This window comes from Ctenopharyngodon idella, chromosome 15, assembly GCF_019924925.1.
Source record: "Ctenopharyngodon idella isolate HZGC_01 chromosome 15, HZGC01, whole genome shotgun sequence".
Taxonomy (NCBI): Eukaryota; Metazoa; Chordata; class Actinopteri; order Cypriniformes; family Xenocyprididae; genus Ctenopharyngodon; species Ctenopharyngodon idella.
The window spans coordinates 29,425,729-29,440,476 of NC_067234.1; the positions used below are offsets into that span (position 1 = coordinate 29,425,729).

The 14,748-nt window shown below is 36.2% G+C and overlaps 1 protein-coding gene across 5 annotated transcripts in view; it reads right to left on the reverse strand.

The window, feature by feature from the left end:
- Positions 1-14,748, reverse strand: part of kiaa0753 (KIAA0753 ortholog) — a 28,916-nt gene that overhangs the window by 1,700 nt on the left and 12,468 nt on the right. For all 5 annotated transcript variants that reach the window (XM_051863485.1, XM_051863484.1, XM_051863483.1 and 2 more), the window contains exon 16: positions 5,808-6,029. In XM_051863485.1, the coding sequence (XP_051719445.1) occupies positions 5,808-6,029 (222 nt within the window). The remainder of the gene's footprint in view (positions 1-5,807; positions 6,030-14,748) is intronic.

The following is a 14,748-nucleotide window of genomic DNA, read 5'->3' on the forward strand; positions in this document are numbered from 1 at the left end:
GTATGTAGTTTCTGCAACACTAGTGGCACCTAGCAAAATTACAAAAATACAGCATATTTTGCAAATTCCTCTTTCCCGCATCACGCCTCCCCAATCCAAACATCACAAACACAGCTCTTATGGGTGCTATGTGAAGGTATGTCTCAATGGGTAAAAGTAGGCTACTTTAAATAAAAGGTCAAACATATTAAGAATACTTTTAGCTGTGTCATAAGTAAGCAACTGAGTAGGCTAATACTGTTTAGAGTGTCCACGAGTGTCTCACTTATAATGAACCCATCTAATGTATTTGCATCAGGCACATTTTTTTGGCAAGACATTGGTTTACACTGGACACATCAAAGTAAACATTATAAACTGGAATGTTTTGTCTTTCTGAATGGGTGCATGATGATGTTGTATTGAGGCGTCCATTGTAGCACGTTTCATCACAATATCGCTTTGGCGTGTTAGTGACCTGTTTAATCTTTGAAGATCTAAACGCAGTGAATTTTGGTTTGTACTTCTGTAACCAAAGCAGTTTTTTCCCATGTAATGCATCAGTCATGTTCCCACACTGGCTAAACACCCTCTGGCTCTGCCTTCTACAATAGCCACGCCCTAAACTCTCGCTATGAGTTGAGCTGGAAAGTGATTGACAGATCTGAGCGGACTGCTCTCAATGGCTTGATGGCTCAATGTTTACATTCTTGATGGACATAAACCCATTAATGTGACACTAATTGTAGTCAATGACCAATAAACTGGGTTAAGAGAATGTATTTTAACATTTAAAAAAAAATCTTACATACTTCACCTTTAATCTTAGTCATTATAAATGCCTCATTCAGATTGAAAATGTTTGGTATATTTTTGCGTCAGTGTTGTTATTAATCTACTATTGTATACATGTATGTTATAGATCTTATTGTGAACAATTGAAGAGTTCAGATGTAAAAAAAATAAATAAAAAATAAGTCCATCTGACAGGTTTTCTTTTAAAAGAGCATTTTGGTTCCTATATTTAGGTTCATTCATTTCACTTTAACAGCAATGAAAAGGTTATTTAGTCAGTTAGGCTATTGAAATGCTTTAATTTTTAAAAATTTACTTTACTTTAGCCAATTCATTGGTATTTAACAAATTTGACTCTTTTTTTTTGCTGCAAAACCATGTGTGTGTTTTTTTTTGTTTGTTTTTTGCAAAAACCTCTAAGTCCACCTCTTTGGACAACAAGACAGTAAAACGTCCATTTTTGTCAGCAACAAAAGGAACACTGTTGTGTTGTGTTTACTTGCTTCTCACGAATTCCTGTCATTGCCACTGGACAAAACATGATAAAAACGCAGCTCGGCAATTGAAAGTGCGTTCACACACACACCTTCATTCATTTTGAAATCAAGTGATTTGATTCGATTCGCGTCTTCTGATTGGGTCTTCTGTGGACTTTTGCTGACAAAGGGTAGTTGGTGTTTAGCAGTTTCGGCCAACAAACCGGTATTTCTGAATGGGCTGATGCTAGGATTTAGCTAGTCTCAGCTCAGACGTCACGCCCACGGACAGTTGGCTGAATGTCTGATGCATATGGCACACTTAACTGGAAACACTTCAGGATTTTCGAAGTCGCCATCTGGTTGGTTGAATCCTACAGGATGTCCGCGAGACGTGTGTGTTGTGTTCTTTAACGGTCCGCCTGGAAACAAACCCCCTTGTGGAAGAAGAACACCGTCGTGTTTACAACTGTGACAATGAGTGCTTACCAGGAACGCTGGATTTTCAAAAGTATGGAAAGTTCGCGGCTCCACTGTTGCAGTAAACTTGCACAATGTTCTTGAATTAATAATTTATTAGACGCACACCGGTCTGTTATTGTAGGGACATCGACTTTACATTTTTATGCCCCAAAACATTACACGGAACAAAAGGAACTGTGATTGGTTGGGTTAATAATAATAATAAATAATTCCTTACATTTATATAGCGCTTTTCTGGGTACTCAAAGCGCTTTACATATTGAAGGGGGAATATCCTGAACCACCACCAATGTGCAGCATCCACCTGGATGATGCGACGGCAGCCATATTGCGCCAGAACGCCCACTACACACCAGCTTATTGGTGGAGAGGAGACAGAGTGATGAAGCCAATCAGTATATGGGGATGATTAGGAGGCCATGATGGACAGAGGCCAATGGGCAAATTGGGCCAGGATGTCGGGGTTACACCCCTACTATTTTCTAAGAACATCCTGGGATTTTTAACGACCACAGAGAGTCAGGACCTCGGTTTATCGTCTCATCTGAAGGACGGTGCTTTTTGACAGTATAGTGTCCCCATCACGATACTGGGGTGTTAGGACCCACATAGACCACAGGGTGAGCACCCCTGCTGGCCTCACTAACACATCTTCCAGCAGCAACCTAGTTTTCCCAGGAGGTCTCCCATCCAGGTACTAACCATGCTCAGCCCTGCTTAGCTCCAGTGGGCAACCAGTCTTGGGCTAAAGGGTGATATGGCTGCTTTAACATTTCAGTCAAATGTTCTCTTGGGCGGTCCATGGCCAATGAAAGCTGCGATAGAGTCCAGACCTTCTGCTGTTAGTCTGAAGGTCTGGCTACACAAGACTAGGATTTAGCGGATCTTAAGCAAAAGTATTTGTATACTACGTGCGGAGAGCATTCGCTCAATATCATTATCTCATTTTTGATGGAGGTGGTGTTTTTTTTAAATGTTTTTGACCTCATAATGTTTAATCAGTGTCTTAACTGGACATTCTGGTATAAAACGTATCCAGACTTCTCCAATCATTTAATCCACCACATCTCAAAATCCAATCATCAAGCGATGCAGAGAATCCAAGTCTCTGCCCTACATTTTTACTTTTTGAAAATCTGTTTCACTCACAATACACAGGAAAAGATCTATCACTACTTCTGTTTATAAAACTAATAAAAATGACAAAAAGCACATAACAAAATTACAAAAACTTAAACGCATGTAGTATTCAATTAAAAAGAAAACAGAAAATCTAAAAATAAAAGGTATTAAAATTCTACTTATTAATAAATACAGTAATAGTATATAAATAATAAAATAACATTGTTCTCTGATTCCCCAATGTTAAAAAAATAAACATTACTTCTTCCTATACTTTTAAAAGAGTCCAATGCACTTCTTTCAGTCCAAAAAAAAAAAAAAAACTCTATTCACTCTCTATTCACATTATGGCTAATCACAGTAGAACATTAAAAATAGTTTTTAAAAAACTGCAGCCTTCAGCCTTCCTCGGAGTATGTCAGGTACAAAAAATGACTTCTTTCTCTGTCTTTAGGATAGTGATAACATCTAAATCCTTCCTTTCAGGCAAGTATTAAAATTCCTACGTGTAAAGAGCAGAGCTACCCAGAGAGTCTAGTCAGTCTGTGCTCACTCAAGGCCTTGACTGCCTTCAAGGCTCTTATTACCCACAATGCACTGCAGACTGACAAGTGCCCACACCCCATCCTAGCAGCACCACTAATTGCCGTGACATTTCCCATCTTCTCTATTTCTCTGGAATAATAACCATCCAGTCTCTACGGTGCTACACTGACCTCTGCAAAAAAACAGACCCTCAATTTCTTTTTATAACCGTGCAATAACTCAGTCAAGCTGCAGCAGTCAGGTAAATATTTTCACTTTTCGATTCCTCACTTTGCTTCCGTAAATTATTTCTGCAACAATTCTTCCCACCACCCACACAGCCCATGGCGCGAGGATCAAGTCTGACAAATGAGACCTCAGTTCTAAGATCAGATTCTGGTTTCCCACCGTTGTTAAAAGTGTGCTCTCTGTGGACTAGAAGGACTTGATAAATATCCACCGCATTGCACCAACTTAAAAATTCTGTTAAGTATGCAAATGGCGGGGTGGGCGTGCAAGAGCACTAGTGGAACAACAAAGACGCTCATTTGCACAGGAGCACGCTCTACATTAGCACCCATCGAAAAACAGAGCTAATATTTACATTTAAAATGGCATCGTGTGCGAGGATCATTATAGCCGCGAGACTGTAAGCAATCTCAACTCCTACTAGCTGTGTCACTGTGGGAAACACACTGGGGCTTATGACTAATCTGCTCTTGCTCTAGGTGCAAACAGAAGAGCTGAGCTTTTAGTGTTTATACATCTAGGAACGTGTCTTAAGCACAAACAAAATCATAATGAAAATATGTCAGGAAATTGCAGATATCAGTGCAGAATGAGTAAGAGCTAATTTAGGTTATATGTCTATAGGCCACATGCACACTGCAGCTTCCATACACACATAGTTCATTTGTTTACTTATGTTGCTGCTTAAAGGGGACATCAGATGCAAAATTCACTTTTACATGGTGTTTGGACATAAATGTGTGTTGGCAGTGTGTCTACACAACCACCCTATCATGATAAAAATCCACTCAGTGCTTTTTTTTAATCCCCACAAATCATAAGCACTTTGCACGGACACTGCCGTTTTAGCATAGACCCGCCCTGAGTGAGCTGTAAACAGTCCGAAATTGTTTCGATGCCGCGCAGGTGTAGACAAGAATGTCTCCGGAGCCTCACGCACACACAACAAAGCACTGCAAACGTGACGTCGCAGCTTGTCGAACAGTCGAACAAACATATATGTCGTCATTTCTATTTAGAACCTTCTCACTGTAATTCATAACTGCCAGTTTATAATGAACAATGCATTAAGGTGAATGTCTTATTACAAACTGTGTACATTTTATGTAAAGATAACATGGTAACACTACAATAAGGTTTGTAAAGGTGTTAATGACTAACAAGTAATTTTCAAATGTATTTTAATCATTTTTGAGCATTTATAACTGCATAAATAAGAATGGTGAGTTCAATGCAATACCTGCCAAATAGTGTTTACAGCCCGCCCACGGAAGATAGGGGTGGGGTGAAGAGTAGCTCATTATCATTTAAAGGGACATGCACCGAAACGGCTCGCTGTGAACAGAGCTGTTTTTGACGAGGTAAAAAGGGTGTTTCTTACACAACCATAAAGAAATTTTAATCAAAGTATGTTATAGACTTTTCATGAAGACCCTAAATAATCATACTAACTTGTGGAAAATTGGCATCCAATGTCCCCTTTAAAAATTCAGATAATGGCAAATAAATGTACATTAGGGTGTGTTTCTTGACTAAATTGACAAAAAATCATGCAAGATCCTTTTCCAACCCAGGCTCATTGGAAAAATATGCCTGTGGTGTAATTTCTGCAAAATATTACATTATTTCTTGCAGATTTCACAACACTAAAAACTGAAATGTCCAGTAACCAGTACTCGATAGCGTTAACAAAAGCAAACGTGAGATGAAAATTCATTTTCTGAAGTAAACATGCAATTTCAGCTCGCAAAATTTAGTCTTTGAGCTCTTTTATTGCATTACAAGTACAATGATGAGCTATATATATATATATATATATATATATACACTTTTATATATACAAAGGTGAGCTACCGAGCAAGTTTACTATGATGGGAAAGCCATAAATATGTCTAAATGCATTCGTTTAGAAACCATGCACTATGTTTTAAGATCATAATATAGTACTGTGCTAGGAACCACATGAAAATTAATTATTAATCGATAATGCCCCTGTAATCACAATTTATGTGAAAAGGAATAAAAGTTGTTGGTGTTTTACTGCCACAGCAAACTATCAGTCACTAACGTTATTAATGTCATGCCTTTCGACGAATCATGCCTTTTTCATGCGAGTTCTTTGCACACTTTATTATTGATTGATATGTTTTATTAATAAAGGAATCATTAAATTCAAACCTGTCTGCTATTGCCCAGGGATTGAAGCTCCCCAGAGCCTCATGTGAGACCAGGCGCAGGAAGGCATCATGGTTCTCCCTGTATTTCTGGATACTCCTCTGCATGCTGGGCGGCACAGTCAGGTAAGCCCCTTGTGTGCTTTCCCTTGTGGCTGAGACTGGATGACTGGGGTCATTTAGAGTTAAACTCTCCTCATCTATCATCGATGTGTCTGATGCAGCCCTGTAAAGAGAAGAAAAAAATCATGCTTTCATGAAAGTAATATAATTTTAAATGTGTTCCTTTAAAGGCAACAGAAATTTCACGTTTACTCGTTCTTGTCTTTTATGTGTTTTTCAGCAGCATAGCTAAAGCCTACACTAAAGATGGCACAGTTTGTAATTTGTATTCTGTATTAAACAATCCAATTACAGTACTCTACAGAATTTACACACATATATATATATATATACACACACACATACATATATATATATATATATATATTATAGTTATTTACAGAATATATATATATATATATATATATATTATAGTTATTTACAGAATATATATATATATATATATATATATATATATATATATATATATATACATATATATATATATATATATATATATATATATATACATATATATATATATATATATATATACATATATATATATATATATATATATATATATATATATATATATATATATATATACACTTTTATGCTCACCAAGGCTGCATTTTTATCAAAATACAGTAAAAATTGTAATATTGTGAAATATTATTACAATTTAAAATAACGGTTTTCTATTTTAATATATTTTAAAATATAATTCATTACTATGATGGCATTTCACTGTCACATGATCCTTCAGAAATTATACTTATATACTAATATGCTAATATATAAGATACTTAATTAAAAAACATTAAAAAAATCTTAAAGGGTTAGTTCACCCAAAAATGAAAATGCTGTCATTAATTATTCACCCTCATGTCGTTCCACACCTGTAAGACCTTCGTTCATCTTCAGAACACAAATTAAGATATTTTTGATAAAATCCGATGGCTCAGTAAGGCCTCCGTTGACAGAAAGATAATTAACACTTTCAAATGCCTAGAAAGGTACTAAAGATTTTTTAAAACAGTTCATGTGACTACAGTGGTTCAACCTTAATGTTATGAAGCGAGGAGAATAACTTTTTGTGCGCCAAAAAACAAAATAATGACTTTATTCAACAATATCTAGTGATGGGCGATTAAAAAACACTGCTTCACAAAGTTTCTAAGCTTTATGAATCTTTTGTTTCGAATCAGTGGTTCGGAGCGTGTATCAAACTGCCAAAGTCACGTGAACCATTGAAATTTCGAAACTTTTCGAAACACTTACGACTAGCGAAGCCTCATTTACTGAAATCACATGACTTTGGCAGTTTGATACACGCTCCGAACCACTGATTCGAAACAAAAGATTCATAAAGCTTTGAAGCTTCATGAAGCAGTGTTTTGAAATCGCCCATCACTAGATATTGTTGAATAAAGTCTTTATTTAGTTTTTTTGATGCACAAAAAGTATTCTCGTTGCTTCAACATTAAGGTTGAACCACTGTAGTCACATGAACCATTTTAAATATGTCTTTAGTACTTTTCTGGGCATTTGAAAGTGTTAATTATCTTGCTGGCAATGGAGGCCTCACTGAGCCATCGGATTTTATCAAAAAATATCTTAATTTGTGTTCAGATGATGAACGAAGGTCTTACAGGTGTGGAACGACATGAGGGTGAGTAATAAATGACAGAATTTTCATTTTTGGGTAACCCTTTAATTATTCCAAACGTGGTCAAAAAGAAACATTACATTTTCAATTAGCTCATCAGGTCTAAAGCAGAAACATCAGAAAGATCTCCTCAAGCTTCAGACCACCATACTGTTAAGGGGATTAAAGACTGATCCAAACACAATCACAACAAATTAATACTCTAAATTAATATTCAAATTTGATATAAGTGGTGCTAAATCTGGAATCAAAAGCACTTGTGTAAACATCTCAACCTCTCCCTTACATCACTTCCATGTGAGCTCAGCGCACCAGCTGTCTCATTTGGACCACATTGGGTACACTTGGTGTTAATCAGACCCTCTGAAGCACACTCTCCAGGTTCATATTTAGCAGCACAAGTAAAAAAACACCTCACAATTCCTATTCCAAGTTGCCTTTAATAGAAATATTAAGCTCAATTAAGTGCAAGCTCAGTCTAGACACTTAAAGCGCAAGGCCGCCAAAAGCGCACAAGGGCCATTTATTTTCTAATGGAACATTATAGGGGCTGGCGCTGCTATTGTGCAATCACTTCCCCTTTACCGTTCCCGCAAGGCGCCTCTTTGTGAGGCTAATAGAATACCGCTCTGGCTAACAGCTACCTCAAGCGTTTCGAGCGTGCTGTGGCACTCTAGAGAAGTGAGGAATTCACCGCGGCTGTGAGAATAATGTCAAACTTTGAGCAGTTGCATAGTGTGAACAAAAACGGGTGAAAGGACGGTCAAGGTAAGCACTTAATTTAGGGATTCAAATTAGGAGACGTCCCTTCTGTTCATTTGGCTGTGAAGTCATTTAAGCAAGAAAGGTCATACAAGGTTTTGAAGGAAATTAACGCACATGCAGTTCTGTACGATGTAAAAACAAGCATGCACATGCACAGTGAAACGGGCAAAGGCTTTCCAGGCTTCTTCTGTCAAAACTAGCCTGGCAAGGCACAGTGGATAGCCAAGAATAATGACCAAAATATTTTCTTTCAACACAAGCTCCAGCAGTTACAATCAGAAAAAAATAACACTGTCAGGGCTACACATGTGATTTATATGAGCAGACACAATGCTGGGCTGACTGTGAGCTCCAGTGTGTTTGGCAGATAGCATGAGGCAAGTGAGATGTTAGAAGAACTTTTTTTCTTAGGGAAGCTTCATCAACAATGAGGTAGCCAATAACAACAGGGCAGAAGTTAACAATTTTTATGGTAGACGAGACCTGCTTGGTTATCTGCATTCTTCCAAATATCTTCCTTTGTGTTGAGCAGGAACAACTTGAGGGTGAGTAAATGATGACAGAATTTTCATTTTTGGGTGAACTATCCCTTTAAAGATACACATTTGAAACAAGAATTAGTTTTTTGTCATAAATATCTTTCATAAATAAATTAATAATAATAAATTATATTTTATATTATAGAAATAAATTTTTCATACATAACATTGCAAGTGTCATATTGTGCTTTTAAAAGCACAGAATGACACTTGCAATGTTATGTATGAAAAATTTATACAAGATTTTTTTATTAAAATATCCAAAAAACCACTAGAACAATATTATATATTTTTTTGACTTGTGTACTTACATTTTCCCAAATGTTTCCAAGAATGTTTAAATCCAGAGAAATAAGCAATTTTAACCAGGACACAAAGTGTGTCCGTGCATCACCCATCAATGACTTCATACCCGCGTTACTCTCAGTTTCAGGTTTTATTTTGTAGAAACCACAGAAACACCAAATACTCTTTAATATATTATGTGATTTATTAGACAGGGAACAACTGTTTGGATGGATATATTCATAAACAGAAAACTAATGATGTTATATAGCTCGAACACAGTAAGTCTTATATTGTTTAAATCTCGTTTTCTTGATTTACAGCGAGTACCATGTTTTACCATGCCTAATATCAATCTAGCTTACTGCAGTGTGCATCAAGTGTCTCATAGTAGCCACCTAGCGAACACAGAGTAGCACTATTATAACTTTCAACAATGTATCTGATATGATAAACAGCACTGCTTTACCTCACATAATCTTGACCGGAAGAAGCGGAAGCGGCATAATAAAAGTTCCCCTGCTCTCAAGACGTGTGTCGCACTCGTCGCTCATTAGCAATCGCTCCACGGTCTCGTTTCTGCTCGCACAGCACTCGGCCCTGCTCTGCTTCATACTACAGTAACGTTAATAATCTCATCCATGAACATAATTTCTGCCCGAGTCCCATCCCGATTCTTTTCCACCGGCTGTAGACGTGAAGACAACACCTCCCATGATTCAGCGAAATCAAGGCGTCATCAAGCTACACCTTTGTTTTGAATAAGCGACCTCTAGCGGCGAAAATATACATAGTGTGCCTTTAAATGGTTACACGATTGAAACATTGAAATATTGAAGTTCTTGCAAGGAATACAGAACAGACCAGAAAAGCAGAAGACTACAGGATAGACAAACACCGTTTGACCTGAACAGATGGATAATAAGGTTGTGCAAACAGAAATGAGACATGTAAAAGTCAGTGGATGAGATTCTGGATGACCAATGCTCTATCAATATTCAGAAGCCAGAGATCAAAACCAATAAAGCTAAAGGGCTCCAGTGAGAGGGCCATCACCAGCAGCAAGGTTACAGTTGAGGAGCCGGACAAGGAGAGGGAGATTAGCCAGACAAGGTTAGATGGAGAAAGAGATGGAGAAAAAGAAAGAGAGATGGCAGTATGAATTAAAAGGGTAGAGAACAAAGAATGAAGATCAAACCGAAAATGGCAGCCTCACTATGAGCTCTGCATTGATCTCTTTGAGCTTTGAATGAAAAGTAGGGGATCAGACACGCTCTCAGATGTGTTGGTCACTCTATGGAGACCTCCACAACACCCATAACCTCTTTGTGTGGATGCGGACATGGGACATTATAAGAGATCACCACTTATGAAAACCTCATTCAGTGAGTTTGTGTTACACAGTTTAAGATTTAATAGCACTCTACTGCAAAACAAACAAGATAAATTAACACAAAACAAATGTACTTGAGCAGCAAAATTGTATTAGATTATAAGACTTGTTTTCAGAGAATATATTCTGAATTACATTTGTTTCTTACACCACTGTTTTTTTTTTTTGTTTTTTTGTTTTTTTAAGAATAACCCTCACTAAATTTAGTTAGATTTATACTTAGAAGAAACAAGAATAAAGTATTTGTCAATGGGGTAAGAAAAAAAAAAAAAAAAAAAAAAAAATTATATATATATATATATATATATATATATATATATAATTAAAAAAATAATAAAAAAACTATTACATATATATACATACATATATATATATATATATATATACACATACATACAAATAATAGTTTTTTTTTTATTCTTTTTTTAAATTTTATATATATATATATATATATACATACAGGTGCTGGTCATATAATTAGAATATCATCAAAAAGTTTTTTTATTATAAATTATTATAAATTATTTTTAAAAATGAAACTTTCATATATTCTAGATTCCCTACATGTAAAGTAAAACATTTCAAAAGTTTTTTTTTTAAATTTTGATGATTAGAGCGTATAGCTCATGAAAGTCCAAAATCCAGTATTTCAAAATATTAGAATATTTCCTAAGATCAATCAAAAAATGGATTTGCAAAACAGAAAAGTTCAAGTATTTTAAAGTATGTTCTTTTGTGCACTCAATACTTGATCGGCAGGACATATTACAGCAAATTACTTGCTCCTAGCACAAATTACTGCATCAGTGAAGTGTGGCATGGAAGTGATCAGCCTGTGGCACTGCTGAGGCACTATTGAGCCTTCAGATCATCTGTATATTGTTGGATTGACTGTTTCTCATCTTTCTCTTGAAAATATCCCATAGATTCAGGTCAGGCATATTGGCTGGCCAATAAAGCACAGTAATATCATGGTCAGCAAACCACTTGGAAGTGGTTTTTGCACTGTGGGCAGGTGCTAAAGTCCTGCTGGAAAAGGAAATCAGCATCTCCATAAAGCTTGTCAGCAGATGGAAGCATAAAGTGCTCCAAAATCTCCTGGAAGATGGCTGCATTGACTTTGCACTTGATAAAACACAATGGACCAACACCAGCAGACGTCACGGCCCCCCCAAATCATTATTGACTTCAGAAACTTCACACTAGACTTCAAGCAGCTTGGATTCTGTGCCTCTCCAGTCTTCCTTCAGACTCTGGGACCATGATTTCAACATGAAATGCAAAATTTACTTTTATCTGAAAAGAGGACTTTCGACCACTGTTCACTGTCCAGTTCTTTTTCTCCTTAGCCCAGGTAAGATGCTTCTGACATTGTCTCTGGTTCAGAAGTGGCTTGGTAGTCCTTTTCCTGAAGATGTCTGAGTGTGGTGACTCTTGATGCGCTGACTCCGGCTTCATTCTACTCATTGTGAAGCTCTCCCAAGTGTTTGAATCGGCTTTACTTGACAGTATTCTCAAGCTTGCAGTCATCCCTGTTGCTTGTGCACCTTTGCCTACCCAATTTCTTCCTTCCAGTCAACTTTGCATTTAATATGCTTTGATACATCACTCTGTAAACAGCCACCCCATTCAGTAATGACCTTCTGTGACTTACTCTCTTTGTGGAGGGTGTCAATGATTGTCTCCTGAACCATTGCCAAGTCAGCAGTCTTCCCCATTAGTGTGGTTTCAAAGAACAAAAGATAACCAGAATTTATACTGTAGGGATGGTCATTTAATGAAACTCAAATGTAAATATTCTAATATTTTGAGATACTGGATTTTGGACTTTCATTAGCTGTACGCTCTAATCAACAATTTTTAAAAAAAAACCTTTTGAAATGTTTTACTTTACATGTAGGGAATCTAGAATATATGAAAGTTTCATTTTTTAAAATAATTTACAATAAAAAAATGAACTTTTTTACGATATTCTAATTATATGACCAGCACCTGTGTATATATATATATATATATATATATATATATATATATATATATATATTTTTTTTTTTTTTTTTTTTTTTTTTTTCACACACACACACACACACACACACTGACTTAATACTGACTTAATATCTTATGTAAAAAAAAATCTGTTTCTTGCAGAACATTAATTAAATAGGGAATAAGGTTTCTGAGGAGAAATGTTACAGTAATTTGGTTTTTGCTTTGTTCACAGATTGAAATGTTTAAGGTTATAGAGTACACTAGTTCAAAACATTAATGTTTTTAAAAGAAAGCTCTTATGCTCAGCAAGGCTGATTATTTGATCAAAAATACATCAAAAACAGTAATATTGTGAAATATATTTACAATTTAAAATAACTATTTTCTATTTGAATATATTTTAAAATGTAATTTATTCCTGTGATGGCAAAGCTGAATTTTTAGCATCATTATTCCATGTCTTCAGTGTCATGTGATCTTTCAGAACATTTCTTATTATCATCAATATTGAAAACAGTTGTGCTGCTTAATATTTTTGTGGAATACAACCATGACGCATTTTTTTTTCATGGTTCTTCAATGAAAAGAAAGTCCAAAACAGCATTTATTTGAAATAGAAATCATTTGTTTTTACTGTCACTTTTGAACAATGCATCCTTGCTAAATAAAAATACTTTTCAAAAACAAAACATTTTTGCCTCTGTAATTTTCCAAAATGTATAAACTTACTACATCTCTGAAATTACTGTAACACTTATATGTAACTCCCACTTTTACTCATGCAAGATGGATAAAATCAAATCCAGTGCAAAATGTTTCAAATACCATTTTATGTCAAATTGAAATATCAGTCTAGCCATACAAAAAAAAAAAAGGTGCAGAATTTGTCTTTTTACATGAGAAACCACATTGGAGACTTCCTCTCTGTCTGTGTATTGTGTGAAATATTGATGTTGAAGGAGCGCACTAAAATGGACTAGAATGGAAGAGGAGTGGCTGGTGATTTCAGTGCACAGATTGGTCTGTTTGATGCTTTTATGGCTGCATCAAATGACACTTGACTCTACAATCCACTGATAGAAAAATCAAAACAAATCACAGAGGGAGAAAAAGCGAGACGCAAACACATGTATTGAGTTTCATTATAAATTGGGCATGATGATTGATTATGCTCCAGCAGAGCTTTTTAGCTTCTCCCCCCAGTCCCCAACATCACTTTTCTCAAGCCAAAGTGGTTCTCGGAATAATAATAATAATAATAAAAACTAAAGCTAAAAAGCAAAGCCACACTGACAGCTCTCTATTGTGCTGGAGTAAGGACACACATTGCTTCTTTGCAACCAGTCTCTCAGTAACAAATGAACTGTGCAGCCTTCTGAATCCGGGTATAAATCCCCAGTCAGTTTGTGTGTGCCATTTACAAACTCCACAGTGTTTCCGTTTCGAACAGTGTGTTGCCTTCACAGGTAATCAGAGATTAGACAACAAATAATAAACTCTTTGTGCTAATCAACATCAAGACCCAATATCCGCTCCTTAAATTACCTCCCATGAGCATGAGCACGAGCACCTCCCACTGCCACAAAACCCCCAGTTGTTGCCCACTCTAGTGGCACATTTCATACGCAAATAACATTTTACTGGTTTCCCATCATAAATCCTCTGTTCGGCCTTGGCCTTTAGTTGCTGTACTAAAAGCCGAGTAATTACCATAATGCTTTGCATAATTCATTTTCCACAAGTTTTATCTTTCTCGGCCACATCGGCCCAATAACCATCCATTCTGATGTAAATAAGCTGAAAAAAGGATGCAAAATGCTCACTGAGAGTTTGATTGAACCATTAGGCTGATTCTAATATATAAAACTGTAACATCAGGAGAAAATTAACGACGAGGCCGGAAGAATAAATGACATTAAGAGACAGCTGATGAGTAGATTGACTGTAACTTTCTGATCAAGAGAGTAATGTCCATTTATGTGGCTTTTAAACGAGCAGCAGTTGCCAAATTGCTTACTGTGCAAGCAGGATGAACAGAGATATGGTCCAAACACTTCTTTTGGATGGATTAGTCAAGAATAAGTTGCAAAAAGCTTTCGGTGACAGCCAAGTCAAAGAAATAACATATTGCATTAGTTGGCCAGCTCAAAATATATAGCACAACTCAAGAGCTTGTACATGTACTGTACAATTATGAAAA